Here is a 25,644-nt window from a genome sequence, read left to right as displayed (position 1 = left end):
ATACAAAACCTCAACTCTATAGATCTGTAACATAGACCATTCTCTGAGGATGGGTCATATGGAAGCACAATCTCATCTCATTGCATCTACCATTCACCAGTGTGTCAGTATTTGCAATGAGGCAATACCTGGAACCCCTTCCTTTCAATCCTTACATCTCTGCTGGATTCCGAGGGAGGGTAAGAATGAGAAGTAAACAAAAAAATAAAAAAAAATGCTTAGTTACTTGATTAGAAATAGCATTCCAGAATAGATTTTCGACATATTTAATTTTAGTTGTATTTTGGTACCAGAAGGAGTCAAGCCATAACCTGATAACCTAACCTTGATTCAGCAAAGTACTCAAGCTGATGTCAGCAATTAGAGGGGACTAGTTGTTGTTTTTTTTTTTTTTTTTTTAAATTAAAAAAAGTCTTTTTGCACATTAAGAAAATGGTTTAATTATTCTGACTCTACATACCTATGTACTTTTTTTTTTTTTGTTGTAATTTTCTGCCTCTTTTAAGCAGCCTATAACTATTTGTGATATTTGTCCTTTTCAAGATGGCCTTTCATTCATAATTAAGAATTTCATAAAGAAAAAGTGATTCTTAGGGAAAGTTTAACTTAGCAGTAACCAAGCCATTGTGCACCTTTCAAATCAGTGTTCTATATCTAACTAGTAAGTATGTATCTGACAGAAAAATAGAAGTAGAAGTTTGAATAAAAGTGAAACATTAAGGAAATGTCAAGAAGTGATGAAAATCTTTGCCATAAAATAATTGAATATGCCTTTATGTAAATCTGATGGTGATGTTTGTGACTTTCAATAATAACTGATTTTCTGATCTTCCTACTTTTTTTGTTTGTTTGCTTATTTATTTATTTGTTTGTGTAAGTTGTGTAAGCAGCAATGGCAAGGGCTTCTTGGAAAGTTAACCTCAGCCTCACCACCCTGTACCAGATGGTGTCGCAGAGTCCCTGGGCAGTCATGCCCAAGGCACCTTCTCAATGCCGTAAGGCTGGGGCTGACAGCAGCCCTGCCTGCCTTCTCCATCTGCACACAACCTCCAGACTTGCTTCAGCCTCTCAGGAATGTCTCCTAACAGTTTGCACTTGTGTGTACAACCAAGAGGTTTGGAATAATTTCACTGCTTGGAATAATCAAATGAATCATGTCTGTGTACTGTTTTCCATTTGGAAAACACAGCCCATGGTGTACATCACCACAGCCCCCCTCAGCACCTTTAGACATTCATGCATGCTGGGACACTGCCTTTCCCCTTGAGTGAATGTTTTCCTCGAAGAGAAAACCCTCCAAATGATCATGCTGCAAAAATCTAGTTTAACATAGAATGCATCTAGAGACTGAAAGTACTGGTTGCTGTTGAATGGCTGGGTGTTTACTGGCTTTGCAGATGAACATGTTAATTGTCCAAGTATTAGGGAGACTTGGGGGCACATGGGTAGAGTGTGGTAAAGGGACTGGATGGTTCTGGAAGTTGCTCACTGATGAATTCCTCCCAAATGTGTATTTGTCTTTTAGGCACTGCTTATTGAACTACTATTAAATGTTAAACGCATGCAGTCATAGGTATGAGATGCACACAGAACATCAGTTCTAAATGTAGAGTCCACTGCTGGCTGGAAGACTAAGCACTTTGACCATGGCTACTGTGTTTCATGTTGAACTAATGAGGTACTTATAAATTAATCCCTATTAGAGCAAGCTGAATGAATCAGGACACCTGCAGAGACTTGGCAATGACTCCACAAGAAGTGGAGCTGAGGTGGGAGGTGGGAGCCTCACCACCTGTCCTTGTGCACATGGACAGCCAGGTTGTCGAGGCAGGAAGAGGCTGGATCAGCTATAAGCATGTTTACTTTTTGTAGCATTTTCCTGGACTTGGAGAAATTTAATTCTCCCAAAGTAATATTTTAATTGCCAAAGTGGAGCTCTTCCTAAGTGCTGATGCAGCATGCAATAAAGCCTGTATCTCCTTCATGAGCAGCTGAGCTCATGTGGGATGTTTCTGTGGGGTCTTTCAGAGGATGAAGCTGATGCTCTGTTTAGCACTGACAAATTAGTTTTTAAATGCCCAATTGTTACCATGTTCTCATTTGTATCATGCATGCATTGTAAATGATTTTAAGTTGTGTTTTAATATTACTAGGGATAGAAACATTTATTTTGCTGAAACACTTCAGTCTTCCTGCTTTCCTACCATATTTGATGGGACTTCTACATATTGGGAACACCAAGAAACATCCTCATGTCTTAAATGAATATGCTGGCAATTGTTTCAGCAAAGGGAACAAGATGAAAATGAAATTAATTCAGACATAGGGTCTCAGGAAACCATCAACAACATGGGCTCTGAAAGTGGCCCAGCAAAAATCCAGTACTTGAGCCCCATTCCCCACCACCTCCTTGAGTGTTAGTTACACTGGAGAGGTTAAAATCAGACCACTCTTTGCTTATTTATTTAGATATATAATATTTGAAATGGAGAGAGCTTATGAAGAGCTCTAAGCACCCTAACAGATCATTAATAATTGCAGCATGGTTGTGAATCTCTTTCCTTGTTATGGCTGCAGATAAGCTGAACCCGTAAAAATTGAACTAGATTAAAAAAAAAATAATTGCACAACACAACCACAAACATGCCCTTCCCTGTGCAGAGGTGGAGGGGGGGGGCAGTTAAGAACCTCAACAACTAAGCTTTACTAATCACTCATGACTAATGGTGTTTCAAACACCATATTCACTACATTTAAGCCGGGAGAGAAATGCCATGGATTCCTCTGAGGCTCGTTCTGTCTCTGCCTACCAGTGTAGGAAGACGGATTTAGGGAGGACATGCAGCACAGAGGCACTGCCCACTCTGTTCAAAGCTGACCCCAGGGGGCTGCAAATCTCAAGACTCTTAAGAGGAGGGAAAAAGAAAAAAAAAAGTAAATGGAAATATCCCTCTGCGTGGAGAAAGAAAAATGATAAGACGTTCCACCTCTGTAATCCAAAAGGAGGGATGGAATTCTTCTGCTTACAGACCTAAAGATGAGCCTTACTATCTTTAAAGACATGCACTAGAGGTAGCAAGAGATACCAGCTAGGCTCCTGCCAGTACGTGTTTTCTGGTTGCTCATGTCTGCAGGGCTGAAGAATTTCTTTGCTAGTGCATCACTTTTCAAGAAGTGGGTCTGGGCTATGGTCATTCTGCAAGAGGTTTGTGCTACAGGGTGCCCCCCAGCATGCACCTATGTTCAGACTGAAGCAGAGGGACACCATGCCAGGTGCTGACTGCCCGATTTCCATCAGGCACCCCAAAAGTGAATGCAGGCACACAGTGGCATCAAAGAGACCATGTTGGGGTGACAACTGACTCTGAGCAGTGTATGACTCATTTGGGCACTAAGGTCTTCAGGTGCCAGGACAGGGTGTCAGACAGAGCAACACATCACCTGCAGTGCCTGCCGGTAAAAGCTACCTTGAGAATGTAGTCCACTATACCCAGGGATATCAGGGTGTGTTGAGGGGCCAGGTCATGAGGATCCTGTGCTTCTAACACTTATTTACAAACAACAGGTGAAATTGGAGCAGCAACAAGCCACATTGAAGTATTACTGTGTATTAGCTGGGTAACATAAAAAATGATTATGGTATTAAAACTGCAGTTGGCCTCATCTGCTGTTAAGTACTTTCCATGTCCAAAGGATGCCCACAGTTCCTCCCAAGATACTACTGTTGTTTTTGGCAAATGGAAAAAAGCAGCACACATCTGCTTTTTCATCTCACGCCTCCCTCTCGGGGTGCACGGTGGCTGAACCCTGGTAGCGCCACTGGTGTGACACCTCCTAGTGCCTTTCAGTGTTTGTACCTGGCCTTTGCTACTGCCTATAGAATATGAATAGAAATAGAAATAGAAATAGAAATAGAAATAGAAATAGAAATAGAAATAGAAATAGAAATAGAAATAGAAATAGGAATAGAAATGTTTTTTTTTGCAGAGTTACATTGTTTAGAAGGAGGGAATGTGGTACTGAGATATGCTTACAGTGATAAGAAAGTTTAGCAGGCGACCTTGTAAAATGCAGACAATCAGACTCCTTAGGACAATTAGGTGAAAATCATGGTGTCAAGTCAAGTCAGATAAGTGAAGAAACATTACCACTTCAAGCAGTAAAAATGTCAAAAGAAATTTGAAATTTAACAGGCCGGCGACTGAAGGCCATGCATTGTTTGTGAAGCATCAGATAGATTGTGAACCTGGATTACCCACTCAGTGGGGAAACAGGGGAGGGTCCTGCCATCAAAAGGTATATAAACTGTGTTTTGGAACTAGTAGATGCGCTCTCTCCTGCTTGTGGGGCGCCCGCCATTGCAATCGCGAATAAATTACTACTTCACTGAGATCCTCGCCTGAGCCTAAGTTATTGGCTACGGAGTGTTTCTCACAGCCTGAACCAGCGGCAAGGGGTGAGTGGAGGGCTTCTCCTGCCTGCTGTGCAGGGAATGCTGCCATTGACTGAGAGCATGAGGGAATGTTTTTGAATTAGTCTTCCTCTCAGCTGCTACTCAAAAGCTGTCCACGTGGTCTTTTTGCTTCTGCTTTGAGGGCTGTGGCGGCTGGTCAGCCCGTTCAGGGCAGGGATATGTGTACGTGGTCTCACTCGGACTGACTGTGGAGGCTGCGCACAGCTGGGGGACTGCCTTCCCTTTACACCCCTGCTTTGTTCCTTCACAGTGTTTTACAAATTCTGAGGTTTTTATAAAGGCTTTCTTGTACCTGAGGAGTTTTAAAGGCTGTAAGGTCCGTCTGCTCTTCCCACTCCCAAAGCACTTGTAGTTACAATTAAGATACGTGTTAAACCTACTGCCAATTAGCCTCAGCAATGTGAAAAGCATCAGGCCCGGGGAGGGAAGCCTTTCCCTGGCTGCACACTGAAGGAAGAGCAACAGCATAGTTTGAGAGGGGAAGAAGCAATAAAAGTCTGCACAGGAGAGCAGCCCATTGTCTGGAGCACAGCAGCGGCAGGCACAAAGTTCCATGCATGCCTCTGCCTGCTCCTCAGTGCTGGAGGCACGCAGGTCGTTAGCGGGTGGATCACGGAAGGGGAGTGCTTGCCATGCTGCTGAGGTTTAAATAGCAATTCACTCGTGCAAACTGAGGAGAGTTTAACTGCTTTAACTACACAGAACGCAAGTCTCTGTCTGATCAGTCCCCAGTCCTTGGGTGAGCTGCACTGTTGTTGTGTTGTTGATGTGTTGTTGTGCTGTTGTTGTGTTGTTGATGTGTTGCATCAGTATGGGCTGGCTTCCCTATTTCATCTCAGGATATTAGAAGGAGCATAAATCAATTTATGTATTAATAACATGGCTATTTAGCTTCCTCAACATGTGTGCACCTTAAATCTTAATGGGGAATATGGCTCATGTGTAAGGCTTGCACAGCAGTGAGAAAAAGTGGCACCCTGGTTATGCAGAAGTGTGAGCTTGGTGATGACAGCAACAAGGAACCACTTTTCACCAGGAAAGTCTAAAACAAAAGATATTACTGATCTGGAAACAGAAGTATTTGATAAACTTATTCTGATATTTCTAAGTCTCAGTTAAGAATGAAAAATACTCTTCTAAATAGAAATGTGCAGGAAAAAGCTCTAACTACTTGCTTTGTTACTGTTAAAAGTTTCCACCGTGTTTTAGAAATTTCTCTGAGTTTGAAATCTCTCTTAGTTTTTGCAGTGTCCAGAGGCTGTGAGGACCTGGCTGCACTGCATCCTACAGGAAGCAAGAGTGATAGTAGCAAAGAACTGGCACACACTAAATGTTAATTACAGTTAATGAGGGTTTTGGCACTGAAATGTCACGCCATTCACATCCTGTGACTGTGCTAAGAGTAGTTTTAGATAAGTGTTGTGTGCATGGGGCTATGCAAAAAAGGGCACAGCATTAAAAAGAAATTGGTAAGACTTCCCAGCAGCACCAGGTGGTGGTTACAAGCTTGTTGGGCCAGGAATATGCTGCATTTAACATAGGAAACACTTGAGACAAATGCAATCTAGAAGATTGTGTTTGCTGCCACAGCTCGGTTCAGCTGCTGGATAACTGGTACCAAAACCGATCAGGCCCCTTTTATTCCCCCACGTCTGTCTTCCACACATGCTAATAAAGGCATTTAATCTCCCTCTTGTCTTCCCAAAATGGAATCCGAAGGAGCCAAATATGACAGTCATTTTGCAGACAAGGCTCACAGGGGCATTAGGGGAAATGTACAGTTTTCATTTCCTAATAGAGTTTTGAGCCCCTGAGAGATAAAGTAAAGTCAGAACACGAATGAAGCACTGGTTCCAAATAATTACCACTTCTAGAGCATTTTTCATCTTCAAAGGGCTTTGTGCACATCCTTGTGAGTTGTGTACATAGCCCCCTCTCAACAGCTGGAGAAAGAGGCAATGGTGTTGGCAAACAGGGCTGGGGAGTTCTGTGCTGAGTTCAGGGGCTGTTCCCCTGCTTACAGAAAGCCGGGTGGATCTCTGCACAGCTCAGCAGGATGGGGAGCTAGCTCAGCAGTGCCAAGCTGCAAGCATTAACCTGGGCTTCCACTCAAACCTTGAGGGATGCATCTGACCTTTGAATAATTGAGCCTGCAGTTAAGAGGCAGGGTAAACAAGCTCACAGTGTGCAGAGAGGAGCTGTTGGAGGCCAGGGAGGGAAACGTTCCTCAATTTTTCATTAATGAGAAAACACAGATGGAAACTCTGGGACAGGATACAAAAGAACAGACCTTTTTTTTGTGGGGAAAAATGACAACGGCAGGGGTGTTTCAAGGTATGGCGGATGGTGCCCTGAGGCGGTACTTTGCTGGTGTGGAAAGGTTACAATTGTGGCTGGGTTGAGAAGTGGCTCGGGCTCAATCTGATGCTATGGAGGCAGAGATTCCTGAGTGAGGCTCATCCCAAGTGGCTGTAGAAAAGGCAGCTGCTACCAACCTGCTTATCCAAGCAAAGACTGGGCTGAAATAGGAATATGGCTCAGGTCTGCGAGCCCTTAATACAGATGGATCCTGCATCATTCAGCAGCTGCACAGCCTAGTCTTACTTGGCTCACGTCATGGAGGCAGTGGCCTGTATCACACCTTTCCTCCTCTGGCATAGATGGTCCCTGTGCCCTGGCTGTTAGTAGTAATTTCATATTCCCTTTGTTAATTTCTATTTAATTTATTTTTTGGCATATGATATGACTTTTCTTTTAAGTGAATAAACTGTTTCCTTGCTTGTCACTTGCAAATATATCAAAAGGACCCAATTACAGCTAATACCCTTGATATTGCTTGAACTACACACTGGAAAACTGAGGATTTATGTTTTCATTGCAATGCAATCATGCTCGAAACTAAACTAAACATTCCCTTCAGAAGTTCTCAACAGACTTGTGCTCTCTAAGAGAGGTAACACTTTTCCCAAATCACAGAACTGAGGCACTGGATGTTCAAAAAACTTTCATAATGTCAAACCTCAATGCAACAGGAAAGTGAAGATACAAACCAGGGTTCCAGACCCCTGTTTAATTTCATCAGGAGATTTCCCTCCCTACCCTTAGCACAACACCACAAAACCATTGTTGCTTGTATAAAATCTTTTGAAATTGAATAGGCTACAGAGTATATAATAAGCGATTAGGACTGACTGTTCCAGAGGAGGAAAAAAAAAAAACTGTTTGGAAATCCAGCAACTACTTTTAAAAAAGACTGATTTGAAAAGAGTTATCCCACCACACATTTTGCAAGAGATGATGATAAGATGTTATCACAGAGGAATTTTGAGGTGACTTTTAGAAACTACACTCAGCAAGGGAACAAAAGGAGGCAATGGAAACATCACTTCTGCTCAGATATTCTTAATAAAGGAAAGCTTGTTAAAAATAAACTGTAAAGTTTGGGCGGAATCACAAATCACCTCATTAGCATTTGTGGGGAAAAAAAGAAAAGCAAAGATGACATATCAGCTTGTAAAGTCTTTTCTGCAAAGCCAGCTTTCTCCCCCTTCCATCTGGTTTATTGTATCAGCAGTCCAAAATTCACATTTCCAAAGAAGTTTCTAAAATGGCAATTCTGGACTGTTTTTGCTGTTTTTGTTCTTACTAAAGAAAGCAATGTACACCTGATATAGAAATATAAAGAGGAATGTAATGATTTAGACTTTTTTTTTTTTTTTTTTTTTTTTTTTTTTTTTTTTTGTCTGACAGTTCATTTTAAAAGACAAATCCAGGGTTTAAAGAGAAAAAGTTGTGGGTGATTTCAGCCCTGCATTGCTTCCTATCCTGAAAAGCATGCATGGGGCTAACTGAGCCTTTAGTCAAGCACAATCTGACATCAGTGATCCGGGGAGGCTCAACATCATAGGATCAGACCTTTAATAGCAGGGGCAACCCTCAACACTTACAGGACTGAGAGAGAAAAAGGAGGCATTGCAACTAAAAAAGCAGCACATGAAGGGAAAACTGGAAAATCTGATGTACATAAGGAATTTGAATTTTTCCCAGTGCTACTTCTCAACATTTTGTGGATTCTGGTTTGGAGAACAGTGACAAAATGTGACACTTTCCTACAAAGAAATGGTTAGAAAAACTGTGCTATAAAAACAGTATTACAAAGAAATACCTATAATTTTAAATGTGGTATTCAAACAGATGATCTTTATTTTGCAGTTTATTAACTTTGAGCATAACATTTTATAATAGAGAACATGAAAATGAAGGTTAAGAAAAACTTACCCCATAGACCAGTTCACCCACCATGCCATTCCATATCTTAGTCTCAGGGTCCCTAGCTCCATATTTCCCATCTCCAACAATTGACAGTTTGTATTTTATTCCAACATGTTTTGCTATTTCAGAAGCTAAGTCTACACAATATCCTTCATATCTTTCATTCCCTTCTAGTTGTTCATGGTTTTTCTTATACATTACATATGGTGATTCCTTTGAAACAAAAGACCAAAAGTCTATGAATTAAAATGCAACTTTAAAACACAGTCCTACAGTCACACATACTACAGATTTTATTCCTACTATGGACCCATTGAAGACAACAGGACTATTCAACTTTAACAGTTACATTATTGTTTGTAAGATTAGGCCTAATTTTTACGTTATTAGACAGTCGACTGGCATCATTGCAGTAATAATTCTGTTTTTAGTGTTTAAAGAACTGACATACCCAACACCTGCAGCATCAAAATAATTTTCTAAGGCCCCCATGGCGTAGAAAGGGGCACTGATGGGGATATTTTCAAAGCAGCCTAAGATAAGCTAGGCTAAAATCCTTGGCAGTGATTTTTGTCACTAAATTCCCTTAGCCTTCTTAGAAAATTCTGGCTGAAATGCTGATTATATCTCACTAAATTCATAGGAGCATAAAATACAGTGCTTCAGGAAATAGCAAAAATCAGCTCATGCTTAATAGAATTGTAACAGGCATAAAAGTCACAAATAATGCTGCACAGAGCACATTTGGTAGAGGCACTGGGTCTGACACAGGTGCTGCTGTTTATGAGACACAGGACGAGCATTACTCCTTTGGAAGTGCATGGGTATAGATAGCTTTACTCCCAGTGCTAGAGCATTTCCTGTTTTCTACAGGCTTCCTTGTGCCACCCTTCCTCAGCCCACAGGGGTTGAGTTTACAAAAGCAGTACCTGAGTGAGGTGTACAAGATGTGACCTTAGAGCAGGGAGGCAAGACCCTGCAATAATCATTTACATACAGGCATAACTTCACTTACGTGAGGCGTTTGACTGAGTTCAAGTGTCTGAGAAGCAGAGAAGCACACTGCTGAGCTCAGTGGGACTCCTCTAAGTAAAGTTACTGGTACGCATAGAAGCTTACACTGTCAAGCCCTCAGCACGTATCTCGAAGATACCAAACTTTTCAGTCACTTGAAGTCATTTAGCACTCAACATTTGCCTCTTGATGAGGTGTCTAACACATCTCAGGAGCCATGCATCTTATTTCCTAAACACAAACACACTAAGAACATGAAACTTACCAAGATGGTAGTGACTACTATAGTTCTGTTCTCCACGGATGAAGTGTCATTAGAGGGCAGCTGATCTAATGCTGGCACAAATCTTTCATATTCATTCCAATAACCAGCCTATAAAAAGGGAGATTGTTAATCTCATTACATATTTTTACAAGGACTCTGGTGCATTAATTTATAACAAGAACTGTCAAAATATATGATTTTGTAAAATTTATGCAGGGCTACATGAGCTTTAATAAATACAAGCTGAATCTAAGTGAAAATACATATTAAATTCTCACTATCTATGTTCACATTGTTATGGTGCCTGTAGAATAAGTTCCTCTCTATCCACAGCATAAGGATTAACTATAAATGGGAAAATAAACTCCATAGCACTTTGAGTAAAATTATTTGATTTCGAAACATTTATCCATATTCTGCTGCAGTTCAGACAGTGCATACAGTACCTGTAGATGCGTCTGAACTAACTTTCGAGTAGATGCACAGCCACTGTTAGCAATGCAGGCACAGTAGCTTAATCTTCGAGGTGGGTTACAAAACCCTTGGTGAGTGTGAGGTGACTATTTGTCATCTGACTTGTGCTGACCTTCATAGTGCTGTGGCTACGTTGCTATGCTATTACACCATTTTTTATATTTCTGCACAATATAGCAGTAACACTTATGTCTGCGCTGTAAACCTTGCTGAATGGCTGGGCCATGTCCAGAGGTATTTTGTTATCAAGTATGTGCAGAATTGATTAAGGAGTCACACTGGTGACTAAACAGGTTAGGTACCTATCATCAGGTGTCTATCATCAGGACTTTTCTGTCTCATACACTCAGACTCATCTCTTGATACTCCTGAGAGCTTGCCTATCTAATTATTTTTGAAAACTTGCCCTAAATTGCTTTTATAACAGGGACCTAGCCAATCACACCACTTAGGATCTATACTTTATTTAGGAGACAAGAACAAGTAGTGACAATCCTAATTAAAACTCAAATTATTTTCTATTAATTTCAGAAGGTTTCTAAAATACACTTACTCTGTCTTCCCTATTGCTCTGATGCCTCTTATGGAGAGGAAGGGGAAGATGGAGAGGAGTTTACGAGATTGGGCTGAGCACAGGGACATGACAACAGGTAGCATGCTCAGCAGTGGAAAAGCTCCACGTGGCTTCTAATGGAAGAAGTGGGGCTGGAAGTTGAAATGGAAACCTATGAAGATATTAAGCAGGATGAGTGATTTGGTTCAGGAACAAAATAGAACAAGGTTCCTGGAGGACAGCAAGAAGGTAGGGATTCCTCTGGGTCCTTTTTTTTACAGAGGCTGCATAGTATTTTTGAGTTCCATTAGTTTGTTGGAATAAATATTTCTGAAGGTATGGAATTTAAATGCCTATCATGAAACTCACCTTCCTTGATCCAGCAGCCTTCATTTCATACACATCAATTGTGTAATTTGTTCTCCGCCCATAGGTGTCGAACTGGATGTTCCCTGTCATTCCTTGAACCTGCACCTTAAGGCAATAAACAGAAAAAATCAACCAGCAAAACACTTTAATAACAGAATCACTATTTTTTTTTCCTCTGTTACATTTTACAGGAACTCACTAGCTCTAGCACAATTTTTATCTATATGAGAGACGTGTAGCAGTTCTGACACAGCCAGTGGTATTCTTTGTAATAAAAAAGCCCCAATTCTCTCAGTTTCAGCTGTACATATTCTTTGTTAGTTAGTACTCAGTTGGTGACTCACTACTGCAGAGTGAGCTGCACTTAAGTGTAAGTGAAATTATCCCTGCATGTATGTTAAATGTAAGAAAGACTGGTTCTGCCATGCTTAGTCACACTGGGTTTGCTGATATAGAATGGAGTAGCAGTGATGCACCTGAAACAACTCAATGCCATTAAACCCCTCACAGTATGGCATAGAGTGATTTGTGATATGGGCCAGACTCTCGTATCGTTGCTCATTCTGGGAAGTGCTTTATTTTAAGATCAGTCCCAGTGCAGGAGAAAGGAATGAATGTCTTCTCTGAATGAACACAGACAATTGTCTCTACTGCTTATGGAGCTTCGGTCTCAATCTGGATGGATGGGTATATAGATGGTAAGTCATTATCATTACCTAGTCACATGAATCATTTTAAGGGGAAGTATGAAATACTTTGTTTCAAAGAAAATAATCTTTCTTATTTCCCAGTATGAAAGGGTAAGATATTTCCATTTATCCCTTATCAACACTGACAAGCTGTCATCTTAGGCAAAGGGGTAACAGTCTGAAACTGCAGTAAATTATCTTTAATATTCAGCAAAATGCTGTAGAAGCTACAGAATGACTAATGGAAAATTGGTCAAAGGGAAACTCTGAAATCATGGTCCCTGGAGATGTTCAGGGCTGGTTACTGATCTGCTAATTATGGTTAAGAGATGGTGCAATCAAATTTGTAATGATGGATAGGGATGGACTCCCTAAAACAGTCAAAATTCCTTGGACCCCAAATTATCCAGTGAGACAAATTAAGAATGACATTTAAGTAGTGTAGTAGTGTATTTTTTTAAAATTATTAGTAGTAAGTGGATCTGAACCCTTTGTAAAACAGTTTATGATTTCAAGAGTCTGGAAGAATATGTAAGTTATTCCCATCTCCAAAAACCTAAAGATGTGCAAGGGACTTTGAAAGCCAAATCTGTCCCTAAAAAGGTTTTATCAACTGTGGACTGAGTAAATGCATTTGCAGGGTTGCTGACATATAATTTGCGGCCAGATTGGAGTTGCTGTGCCTGCTTTTGGCATTTGCTGGAAGCTGTCTTGCTACCTTAATACAACAATGACTATATGTCTCAGCAGAGCTTGTTAGGTCAGGTTCATCCTGGTGTGTATTGAGACATGAGCACTGTGCATTTGACACTTTTTGACTTCACACTTAATTTATTTCTCTCTTTGGTGGGAAAATGCAGCTCTTTTCAAGACGCTTTTCAATGTCTCACTTGCCATAAAGTTCAAACAGATGGTACAAATTCTTTAACTAATGCGAATGTTGAACTTAATAAACATCTCTACATGTGTGGGCAATGCTACATTAGTGAATATATCCCATAGCCAGAATATGTTTGCCCTTACCATTTTCAGTGCTCTTTCTATATCAATTCCTTGGCTCCACGGTACTGCAGGGTTAGCCAGGCAGTCTCCGGCACTACCTCTCCTGGAGACATCAACACGCTGCCTTCGCAGGTAACGGAAAGCCTCTGCTATGACTAGGACTGCATCGTGGGTCAATGCAGATGTATACTAAAATTGATCCAAATAAAACATGGTGACAAACTGCAATCTTAGAATCATCCTAGATTTATCAGGTCTAGTCCTTCTCTAGTTAAATGCTCTTAGAAGAACTGTGCATACAAGCCCTTTTGCTTGCACTCTGGCCTCAGATGCTTTACATTGTTAAACCATTCCACTTAAATCAAATAACAAATAAAAAATATTTTCATTTTGCATAGTACAGAACAGCAAAATAACAAAACTAGTTTGCAGCTGCATGAAGTTTAAGTGGAAGCTTGCTCATCTAAATGAGGTCACTACAAAAATCTGCAATTCCGTGCTGGCCCCTGCTGCTACTAATAGCAAAGGAGAGCTCATATTATTTGCTTGGAAATTTTTTTTTTTTTTTAACAAGATTGCCAAGACAGTTTTGAATCGAAGGTAACATAAATCATTTCTGTTTGGACCACAATCCTGATTAGGTAGCATCTGTGGCTGGAAATAGATCAAATAACTTTTTTTAGTAGACGGATATACAAGCAAGTAATCACAAAAAACATGTTAGGCATTACATTTCTTTGGCCCATCTGACATTGCCCATCTGACTTCTCTCACACAGTAAATCTGAGGAAGGTCACAAGCTTTGTGTAGCAACAAGTCTTCAACAAAACCCCAAGACTCCTTTACAACCTGTTTATGCTGCTGTCAACTTCATTCATTGCTTGACATATGTGTCTGGTGACATCTCCCAATGCTATAAATTTAATAGCACCTACAAAATATCATAGGGGTGCTTATTTTTTTTCTTTCTTTTTTTTTTTTTTTTTTCCTATTTCTTCCACATCTTTCTATGAGAATGAAGAGGGGAAATAAAAGATGAGTGGAAGAGTTATCTGTGTGTACTGGTGTGCCTGCTCTTCTACCTATGTATGTACTCAGCCACTCTCTTTGTGGATAAGACTTCTTAAATTCTGAGGCAGTTAGTTCTGTCCTGTAGGGCAGGTCGGCATGAGTAGTGGTCTGAATTTCTTAAAAATGTGTATCATCTTATTGCAAGATCTTCAGTTTGATACAAAGCTTCAGGAAATCTGAACAGAACAAAGCAGACCTACGTGTGCAGATCAAGACAAGCAGATCTGATAAAAAGGAGCACAAAGGTAGCATTATGAAGGCTTTACAGGAGCCTTCCTTACAGAGTTTTAAATGACAACAGTTTATAAACCCTTACTCAGTGTGTGAGGGGTGTTCTTGCTCTGACTGTACCTAGTACAGGCATTCTGTTGACTCTGCCTACCTTTACCTCTTCTCATGGTGCTGGCCTTGCTATGCTCACCCTCTCCTCTTTAATAAGTTATCAAAGACTGTATGTCACATCCCACACAACAATATGGAATCAGATAGTGATTTTAACAGCTATTTGTTCTTGTCTTAAAAAAAATCTTGTAATAGCTGTCCAATCTAGGACTACATAAAATTTAGACAGTGATAATTTTTTTCAGCAGACCGCATCAATTGTCAGTAACCTTAATGCAGTCCCTTCCAAGTCATGCCAAGAGAGCTATCTGATTTTCTACTTTATTTGAATTCTACTTATAAATGCATGAGCATGCAAAGAGAAAAAAGAGAGAGGGAAGGGAAAGGCTGATAAAATACAGAATAAATTAAACATCAGGGCTTTAATCTCTAGGCAATTTTATTTCCTAATCAAAAATATTGTACATCAATTTTTAAGTATGCTTTTTGTCTGATTGACAAATACTGTGCACATTTCTATAATGAGTGGTACATTTGTGGAAAGGTAATGTAATCTCTGTGTTTGTACCATATATTTAAGATTATTTTTTTAAGGATAGAGAATAATTTTTCCCTTAAGGTAAATTGCTTTCAAGTGGAACAAAATCTTCCCAGGATAACTTTATATATTTCCGAGCTTTAAAGATTAGTGCAATACTTATCTTTGCTTCTGCCTCACTGTTAGGAAGCTTTAGAAAGCAAGACTAGCTCCTAGTCAACAGGGAACAATACACTGAGTATTATGGGCCTTTTTTGCCTTTCTGAGCTTTCTCTGAAATGCCAGCAAGGCTGTGGGATGGCGTGGGATTAAGATAATTTGCCTTCCCCAACGAAATCACATCCACCTCCAGGATGGAAAAGACTGCAGTGAAGTATCTGGTCCAACACTTCTGAAATAGGACCACTCAGAATAGACTATTCCTGACTTGTTTTTTAAATCTGTCGCTTTTGAACATCAAAGGGGTCCATTTACCTCCCATGGTACATTTTACCATTTTACTGTGCTTAACTCCCCTCCCCCCCCCCCCCCCCCCCCCCCCCCCCCCCCCCCCCCCCCCCCCCCCCCCCCCCCCCCCCCCCCCCCCCCCCCCCCCCCCCCCCCCCTTTTTTTTTCTTCTTCTGTGCTTGTTACAAATCATCTTGATTGCAATTTCAGCTGACTGCTTCCTGTCCCTGTCTTGGCAGACATTTGAGTTACGCCTACATTACAGAATTGAACTCTGCCAAGACTTGGGTGAGGGCAGTTGAACTCAACTGACCACAGTTTTTTGGTGACCAGAACCATCGTGGAGTGGTTTGGGCCAGCCCAGCCTGCATCCCACTGCTTCCCATGCATGGGACAGGACTCGCCAACAGGTAGTTTGGATGCAGCCACCCTTTATAGATGCTAAGACACTTTAACAGCTTGGGTATAGCTAGACCAGTTTAACAGCTTGGGCATAGACACACCATGTTTCTTGGTGGCAGGACTGGAGAACAGTCTCTAGCATTGTTTAGCTTATGGTAGTGATGAAATTCTGGAAAATAGCTGATTATTTTCTTTTCTCTACCAACCTTCTATTTACTGGAAGACTATTACCACACACCATTCATCAATTCCTTCTAAAACTAACTAAAACTAAAAAGAGGGATTTTTACCCTTTTTCATAGTGACACTTTTTTTTTTTTTCCCTATCTTTTTCAATTCTCTCTCAGATTGTTCTCCCTGGTTTACTTCTTCCAAGAAGCTGGTGCTACCAGCTGTACAGGCTTTCTGTTGAAAACCCACCAGTAGTCTGAGGTCCTCTTATCCCCCACCAGTTCCTGGTTTTGTTCAACTATTTGTATTGGTGCAAAAGAACAGGTCTAATCAAAAGAAAAAGAGAAGGAAAGGAGGTAATGGGAATATTAATAGTGATCCTAAAAGATATTACGACTTGAAATATTGGCCAGAGCATCCTTGATGCACTCCTTGATTGACAGTGAATAACATACCCCTTTACCATATAGATGCTGAGGCAGAACAAATCTGTGGGAGATATTAACATGTTGCATGTCTCCTAATAATAGTAACCTTTAGTTCATCCAATCTAGGACAGTTTCAGTGAACCTGGGGCTTAACAAATTTGGAAAATATTACTGGTTGAATTGGAAAATGTCATTGGTTAAATGCTTTAATATCCAGAGCATTTCTGTAAAGGACAGCAGTGAAAACACATGTTTAGATTATGAGGGCAAGTCAGCAGTGACTAGCAGGCAGCAGAGGCCCTTCAGTGAATCCAGAGCTATTTAATTTTTTTACAAGAAATTTTCTGTTAGCATTAAAATTGACCAGCAGCCCACAGTTTGCATTGAAAAACTAACCTAATTACTAACACCTGCACCCCAAGACTGGTTCAAAATGTTCAAGTTATAAGTTTTTATCCTCACTGCACAATGATAGCATTTGCAAGATCAAGCCTTTTACTTTTTGCTCCCATGAGTTGGGCACTTGTGTCTGACTGACAACTTTTGCCTCTTTCTCACTTCTGGAATTGCTGTGAACAATGCAACATATTCCAGTCAGGGATGTGTATCACACACATTTACACACCTGGGGTTAAAAAACCCTAAATAATTATTAAAACCCATTTCATCTCGTCCAAGTAAAATAAGTACCTTTAATGGTGAGTTTTTGGCTTCTGGGAATTCCCTTTCATCGAGCCTCACCCAGCGTTGTAGAAACTGTTGAACCATTGGGTTTTCATTATTAACTATCTGAAATCCAGTAACATTGGCACCTCCGTGCATTACTCTCTCCAGCACAATGTCTGTGAAACCCTGGGAGGACACATGTAGTAAACAGGAATCATTGTCATCCAAAGCCTCTTTTATTTAGTTCAGTTTTACCTGCTAAAAACTTAGCAAAAAATAATTTGATGAATTTATTTCTTGTTAGCTGAAAATGTTCTACCAAGGAGACAATTGCTATCATGACAGCACATGGGATTGTGATAATGGCATAGGAAAGAATTTTAAAATGTCTTCTTGTTCAGACCTTTGCGATGGAAAACTGCCCTGTTGTAGTGTGGCATATAACATTCACTGGTCAGAAAGAAAGCATTGGGGAAGCTTGAAGTACTACTTCCACTTCTCTCATCATGGTGAAAACCTGTCCAAGAGCTTTGTACAGCAAAGGTTCAATGTTGGGAGCAGAAAAACACTGAACACACGTATTGTTCTGGGGAGGCAAAGCACGCACTTCCTTGGCAAGCAGCTGTCAGTCACGGCATCATTTAGCATTTCACTTTCAAACATAATGGTGTGATTCTCTCCCACTCTGTTGTTATTTATACTTGTGGCAGTAAATTGGTGTCTTTTTGATTAGCATTACTTGATTGCAGTCATGTTTATCTCAATATCAGTGCTTACACATGCTAAAAGACAACCCAGAATAAGAATACCTGTATTTCTATGCACACTCTGCAGTCTAATCAGTGAGATCATGACTGCTTCTTGTAATGCAAAACGACACATTTTAAAGTTGTACAGTACTTATACTAAATAAAGGGATTTAAAAATTAGTCTTTTCTGTTTTAATCACACCAAAACGTGAATATAGAGAATATTCTGCTAAGTGGGATTGCTAACGTCAGTGTGTGATCTTTGGAAAAGTATTTTTCTACTCACCGTAGACACAGAAATCAAAAAATTAGTCTTTCTGCAAGTATCGATTACAATATAATACTTATTCTAAGGAAATCTAGCAGATGTTGTTTCAAAGGCATTATAAACATCCTTGAAAGTAAATTTCAGATTCAATGCCAGGAGTTCTGTTACAAATAAAAATTTGCTGTCTTGCCCTGGAAGGTCAGTACATACACTGTCACCACCCTACACTCTATAATACAAAAGAATGGCTAAATCCGTCTGGCCATTTTACTTGATGGAATTATTGTTTTCATTTGCAGCTTTTCAACACTTATATTATACATACATATTTTACAATTATTTTTCCTGGAGTGCCTAATTTTCAAATGTAAAGAAGACTACAATTACCAAGTGCCTTATTTATGAGGACACAAATTAGTTGAAAACATATAATTAAATTATTATTCTAAAATTAGTGGAGGATATGAGCTGCTTAGATAAAATAAAGACCATAATTGAGTACAAGTAACTTTAACATACCAGTTCCAGTATTTACTGAAGCCATTTCTCAAAATCCAAGAACTCATTCATGCATTTACTCTTTTGCTGATTAAGGTTGACACAAACTGAGCAGCATATATTACCCTCTCAACCTCAGCTGTATTTGTAATGAAGAAAAATTCTTACCAGGTTAGCTAACATGTAGTGATAACCTCGAGAATGTTTGCCAAGGATTACAACCTGTGTGAAGAAAAAAGTTACATGTTATTCAGTGTATGAGGATGATTCTCAACTAGTGGAAAATAAGCCTGAGAATGAAAATTTTTGCATTCTTCTACACCCAATCAAAGGGTAGCATGAATATTACAGACCTGTGACTTTAGAGACATGATGTAGTCATTTGTGTTTTTTAAAACATATGGGCACTGTACAAAAGAGAGTAACTCTCAAGGCTGAGATGACTCCTCTTGCAGAGATGACCTGGCAATCTCACCCTTGTCATCATAATGCCTCCCTGCTGACTTATGCTCATTTTCGTTATCATTTCAATTATTTCTGCTCTGAAATGAAGCAGCACTACATCTACCCACTTAGTAGACTCTTTTTTATGCTCCTTGTTTGTGGAGTATGTGAGAGGTAGGTGAGACAGTCCAGTGTTTATTAAACCATACCAGCACAGCAGGGCTCTGAAAGCACAACTTGTCCTGGGTGCTCCCTGCCAGTAGAGCCCTGGCCAAGCCTTGCCATGTATCCATGACTGAAGTTAAATTCTTAAAGCTATAGGCAGTGACCTTCATTACCTTTTGACAGCCTGAAAACTTGTCATTTCCAGTGTAAATGGATGCATTTGACCGTATATGTTTAGTCAAAATTTGTACTAAATATGATGCTGCACAGTCCACTAAACTAACATTTGCCCTCCCTGACCCCACTTGGCTATGTCTGTGTACAAATGGAGCCATTAAATGGAATCACAAAGAGACAAAAAGCAGTAGGATGAACTGAGCAGACAGACTCTCTAAATATAAAGGGGATGAGTGGGAAGATGGAATTCTGCCATCTTGTGTGCTCATGTCACCATTGTGCTTTTGCAGAAAGGAGACAAAAATACACTCCCCATGTTCCTGAAGCTGGCTGTCAGCTCACCAGCAATACCCTTTGTACAAAATTATGCCACTGCACTTAGCAATATTCCCTTCTTCAGGTTATAACCTCAGTAACATCCATCCAGTACCACAGCTGCTGAAATAATGTCCAGCAGCAAGAATTTAATTAATAATTGTAGTGATTATGTATGTGTCAGGACAGAATTCAACTTATTCAGACTTTGCTGGGGTAAACTGCTAACAATTATAAATAGCAAACATAATTCTGACCATACACCATGACTGTATCACCAAGAGCAGGTCAAGTGATCAGGTGATGCTTTTTAATGGACCACTTAAGTTTTTACTAAAATCAGATGACATTTGAGTCATTTACTTTAGATATATCGAGGAGCCTCTTAAAGTTCTTGATTAAACTGTTAAGTTCCGAATTGTCTCTTTGGGTTGGCTTGTCCTTAATAGATGACATCTATTTCAAGTTCATATTTAATTCTGTAGAAATTTGCATACTTCCAGAAGCCTGAAAATAAAATGCTGTTCAGGTCCTCTTGAGAACTGTATGTACACTGTGTTGGTAGAAAACATTTGCTTTCCTACACTCACATTTGTTTTCTATGGAAATGTGCAGTCTTCCTTTAGATCATCCGGTGTGTGCGCTATTTGCATATTGAACTGTCTGTTTAAATTTCACCTTTAAGGCAGCGATTTACTTTTTAAAGGTTAAAGACAACAACAGCGTTCTTTACCATTTTAACCTTAATAAAAAATACGAAAGCTTTTACATTTCTATGCATTTAATGTTATAAATGCATTTATTTAAGAGAAAATACCATGACAGATGAAGTCAGAGGCTGCAAGGAAAACACACATGGAGCTGCTACAGACATCTGGAGAAATACTGCAAATAGGAAATGTAGGACTCATTAGCATACATCAGACTCAACTTCCATCTCCTCTATTATCATGTCTCCAAAATGGCCAGAAATAATTCTGACTGTTTAGTCCCTTAGAGAGGTCCAACATACTACAGTCAAGCTTTTATTCAAAAAGCATCTTTCAGAAATGAGCTGCTAGAGTTTCTATTCACACAATCAACCACATTAGTTCATAATTATTTAACTGGATCTTAACAATGCTTTTAAAATTCACTACACATGCTACCCTAAATTTTAACGCAGATGACTCTCCTCCCCCCTCACTTTCCACCCTCTAGCAACTGCCCAGCATCTTGCAGGGAGCTGCTGGATTAGCGAGCCTAGCAGAAACAACCACAGCCATCAGGGTTACTCCTGTGGGAGCACGGGGATGGATAAAGATTTTTTTATGAAGAAGAAAAACAGGAGTATAACAAATAAATCTCATCAACTGCTTATATATTGTGAAGCTTATATAGAAAGTGGGATATTGAATAGTGGTGGTGAATAGAAAGCCAGGATTACAGGACAAGGATTTCACAGAGCTACATGTCTTTGGTAAGTTTCACTTCCAAGACTTAATATTGCTTTCACCTTGACTGAAATAAAAGCTTATAAGATTTAATTCTGAACAAAGGAAGAGGAAAAAAAAAGACTGGAAACTATCATGAATAATTCAGACTTCTCATCTTGTAGATAAAAAGATCATAATGTCAGATTTGATATAGAGCAAAAAAAGTTTGTATTTTTAATTAACTCTTTGGATGTTTCTAATCAATTAAGAAAGTCCAAAGGGAACATAATTAAAATGTATCTAGTTTTAAAATAAAAGGCATAAACTGTGGCCAGCACAAGGCTTACTGGAAGTATGGAACAATATGCCAGATTTGAGAAATTAAATCAGCATCACCAATTTTAGTTTTCATGTCCTTGGTGAAGCAATTTTTTGAATGAAAGCATAAAGACAACTTGGCTTTCACCGTATCAGTCATCATGATAACAAATAGGCGACTACATTTTTTTCCCTTAGCTTTAATTTTTTTTTGTACAGTTTTTGAAGATAGCATTATAGAGATTAGCTGAACCGGCTAATGTTAAATTGGTATGAGCACTGTCACAGTTCTAAAGCGATAGTGATGATTCCCTCACGATGTAGTCCAAAGGCTATACACATGTCAGAGAGGAATAATAGTGCAATGGAAGCGAAATATCTTTGATACTAACCCCATAATTACTCTGCTACCTTTTGACTTATTCCTTACTCAAATTACAACCACAGCTATTTTGTGGTCTAGAACAAGAATCTGCTTTTTTCTTGGCCATGAAAATTAAATGTTGGGATTAAGGATGAAGGGAACAATATAAGACGAATTCTTAAGATGAGGAGACTGGCAAGATCTTAGATGAAGATCAAGGCACAGAAGTTGTTATAAATGGTAGTAACAGAGACCCCAGGGTTGTGCTGGAACAGTCCTCCAAAGACCCGATGAAGAACTGGAATGGTAAAAGTACAGAGCATGAAGATGAACAGAACTAAAAGAACAGAGGCAAGGAAAGAATAGGTTGAAGGAAGAAAAGAGTCTGTGGGCTCAAAAGAAAAGGAGCAATTAAAGAATAGTGCAAGCTTGGCAGGTGGGGCGGAACAGGCATATTTTGTCTTTTAAAGTATCATTGGTTTGTCTTTGATTCAGGGATGGGAAAGATATTTTTTCACTTATGGATGGAGAAAATCACGGAACAGCTGAGGTTGGCAAGGGCCTCTGGAGAATGTCTATTCCAACACCCTTGTTCACAGCAGGGCAGCTGGAGCAGGCTGCTCATGACTGTGCTACATTTTGAATATCCCTGAAGACAGAGATTCCATAGCCCTTTTGGGCAATTTGTTTCAGTGTCTGACTACCCCCTCAGTATTCAACTTGTCTGACGTGATCTCTAGATGCTTTTCTGCAGAGCTGCTTCCTAGCCAGGAAGGCTCTACTCAGTGTGTATGGGGTTATTCTTCCTATCAAACACTCCTCCCAGTTTTGTATTATCTGCAAACTTGCTGAGATACACTGTCCCATCACTTGGGTCATTAGTAGAGTTTAAGCAGTATTGGCCCCAGTACCCTTGGGGTACTCCACTAGTAACTAGCTTCCAGCTGGATTTGTATTGCTGATCACAAAGGCCAGCAATTCGGTCAGTTTTCAGCCACCTTTATCTTCACTTATCAAGCCCAAATGTTCCCTAACTTGATACTTCTCTACCTCTACCAAGGTGAGTCTTCATTGCTCCAAACTTTGCCACTGGGACCTGGGATTCCTGAAGGCAAATCTCACCAGTAAAAGCAGAGGTGAAGAAGGCAATTATCTTTGGAATTCTACACTAAAACATGCCAAATCAGAAAAGATCTAGAAATGCTACTGCAGTCACATCTCTGTGGGCTTTGATTTTGAAAGGAGTCATTGAAAAGTACAAGCTAAGAGGATATGTTTGCATTTTTATGTAGAGAAGTGGCTATTATGATTTTGGCAGAAGTGAAAAGAAAACCACCATGTCCAATTAATACTTGTTTGGAGCTCATCTTCCTTTCATTTGAATCCATTGCCATCTGGTCAGTTTAGTCTTTTTAATCAAAGCTATTTATTATCCTTTATTTACAAATGAAAGAAGAAAGAAAAGAAATTAAATCACAAAACTACAGACTACCTCAAAACCCTGATATTTTATGAGTCTATTAGATCTTCCCATAACATAAAATACTGATGTTGACAGGCAGTATTGCCACAAAGAAGGTCTAAAGATTTTTCCTGTGCTTTTCACTCCTGACAAGTTGCAGAAATATGCCACTTAAATGGAATGACAGACAGAGATCTGACCTGTTGCGCTGTGTCTTTCCATTTTTAATGTATCTGGGAACAATAAGGCAGTTTAAGTCCAGAACTCTTTTTTTTTTTCCTAGGTTTTAGAAAGGCAGCAAGAAAAATGAGATTTCCTAAAAGCTCAGAGTAAAGAAGGATTTTGTCATCTTTGTTGAGGTTATTCACACATTAATTTGGGTCCAAATTTTGCAAAAAGCCCACGATTAACTTCAAGCATGTTAGCATGTCTTCTCATTTTTTAAGCATACATGTAAGTTTCTGAGGACAGGAGAGCTTAGCTACCTCCACATGAGCAGTAATGTTCCACTAGGACTTGCTTTCAAAATCCAGTTGTGACACCTTCGCCTTCAAAGCAGTGTGCAAATGCCAGCAATGATGGCATGATGCTTGCTTTTCAGCAGCAAACAAGCAAAATAGAAAAATGGACACAGGTCTAAAAAAATTTCAACAGAATCATCAGGATCAGCTATCAGTGTTGATCGCTCTTTGTGGGAACAGGATCGGTAACAGGCCCTTGCTATGTCAAGCATGGCAACAACTGTCTGGCAAACCTAAATTGTCATGGAGCACTGGCTGATCCTGGTGATCGGGTCAGATGTGTTCTAGCTCGTATCCCTATTGATAGCACCACTGCACTTCCAAGGATGGAGTTACTTCAAGCTCACCTCAGATCTGAGCAGCTCCTACCTGATACTGGATTAAATGATTGAAAAGTTGTGGCAGCACCCTACTGGACCAGTGGCACTGGCTAATTTAGTCTTCAAGACCCACTTCAGAAAGGAGCACCACAGTCCAATTAGTTCAATAAAAGCTGAAGTCAAGTCCCCTAAATTTCTCATCAGTATGTTACCAAGGATACTTAGTTTATGCTGAGTGGCATCTACAATGCACTGCATCTCAGCTCTGTTTCTGTAGATCAAGAAAAAAAGAAACTGAAGACGTCCTACAGCTGGAGAATGCAGAGTCCTCTCCTGGCCCCCTTCCCACTCACATAGCCCCTTGCTGTGGTGTGGGAGCTGCCCATGAGGCTTGCAGCCACCACATTTTGGTATTCTAAGGAGGGTGCATTGTTAATACCAACATTATTGTCTACACTGTTGTCATGTGGGCAAATGATCTGGTGAAACAGCATTTGATAGTCATACTGTGGGAATAGAAATGTTGTTTTTGCAGAGTTACATTGTTTAGAAGGAGGGAATGTGGTACTGAGATATGCTTACAGTGATAAGAAAGTTTAGCAGGCGACCTTGTAAAATGCAGACAATCAGACTCCTTAGGACAATTAGGTGAAAATCATGGTGTCAAGTCAAGTCAGATAAGTGAAGAAACATTACCACTTCAAGCAGTAAAAATGTCAAAAGAAATTTGAAAGTTAACAGGCCGGCGACTGAAGGCCATGCATTGTTTGTGAAGCATCAGATAGACTGTGAATCTGGATTACCCACTCAGTGGGGAAACAGGGGAGGGTCCTGCCATCAAAAGGTATATAAACTGTGTTTTGGAACTAGTAGATGCGCTCTCTCCTGCTTGTGGGGCGCCCGCCATTGCAATCGCGAATAAATTACTACTTCACTGAGATCCTCGCCTGAGCCTAAGTTATTGGCTATGGAGTGTTTCTCACAATTTGGGGGCTCGTCCGGGATCCAGTCACCTACTGGGGAGCCCCACCGCCGCAGCAGCAGGAAGGCATGCCCCGCTGATTTTAGCGGTCCTGTGCATCGACGGTGGCGGTTCTGCGGAAAGGTGACAGAGGGCCCGAGACTGGTTAAAGAGGCAGGATCCGTGAAGTAGTGGGGAAAGGAAGAAGGTAGGCACTCCGGGTTTTTAAGAATTGATCCGGTAACTCTGTGCACAGACCAAGGTAAGAAATATTAAGTATTGCCTTGGGGGTCGGGTGATCTGGTGTATGGTAAGCCCTTGCACGGGGAAGTGCTGGCACTACACCAGGGGAATCTGGTGTACGGTAATCCTTGCACGGGGAAGTGCTTGGAAGTACACCAGGGAATCTGGTAAACTCAGGTGTGCGGTAACGCTGGCACGGGGAAGTGCTTGGCAGTACACCCCCATTTTTCAGTACGTTGGTGTGTGG

General features: G+C 40.2%; 1 protein-coding gene across 8 annotated transcripts in view; it reads right to left on the bottom strand.

Annotated features, from left to right (window-relative positions):
• Positions 1-25,644, bottom strand: part of GRIA3 (glutamate ionotropic receptor AMPA type subunit 3) — a 158,449-nt gene that overhangs the window by 42,557 nt on the left and 90,248 nt on the right. For all 8 annotated transcript variants that reach the window (XM_032196007.1, XM_032196006.1, XM_032196005.1 and 5 more), the window contains exons 5-10: positions 18,861-18,914; positions 17,202-17,363; positions 13,134-13,301; positions 11,422-11,526; positions 10,026-10,133; positions 8,753-8,959 (exon numbers count right to left, since the gene is read on the bottom strand). In XM_032196007.1, coding sequence (XP_032051898.1) covers positions 8,753-8,959; positions 10,026-10,133; positions 11,422-11,526; positions 13,134-13,301; positions 17,202-17,363; positions 18,861-18,914 — 804 coding nt within the window. The remainder of the gene's footprint in view (positions 1-8,752; positions 8,960-10,025; positions 10,134-11,421; positions 11,527-13,133; positions 13,302-17,201; positions 17,364-18,860; positions 18,915-25,644) is intronic.

This window comes from Aythya fuligula, chromosome 13 (genome assembly GCF_009819795.1).
Source record: "Aythya fuligula isolate bAytFul2 chromosome 13, bAytFul2.pri, whole genome shotgun sequence".
In the NCBI taxonomy this organism is placed as follows: Eukaryota; Metazoa; Chordata; class Aves; order Anseriformes; family Anatidae; genus Aythya; species Aythya fuligula.
The sequence above is the reverse complement of the archived record's forward strand: the minus strand, read 5'-3'. Positions and strand labels throughout refer to the sequence as shown.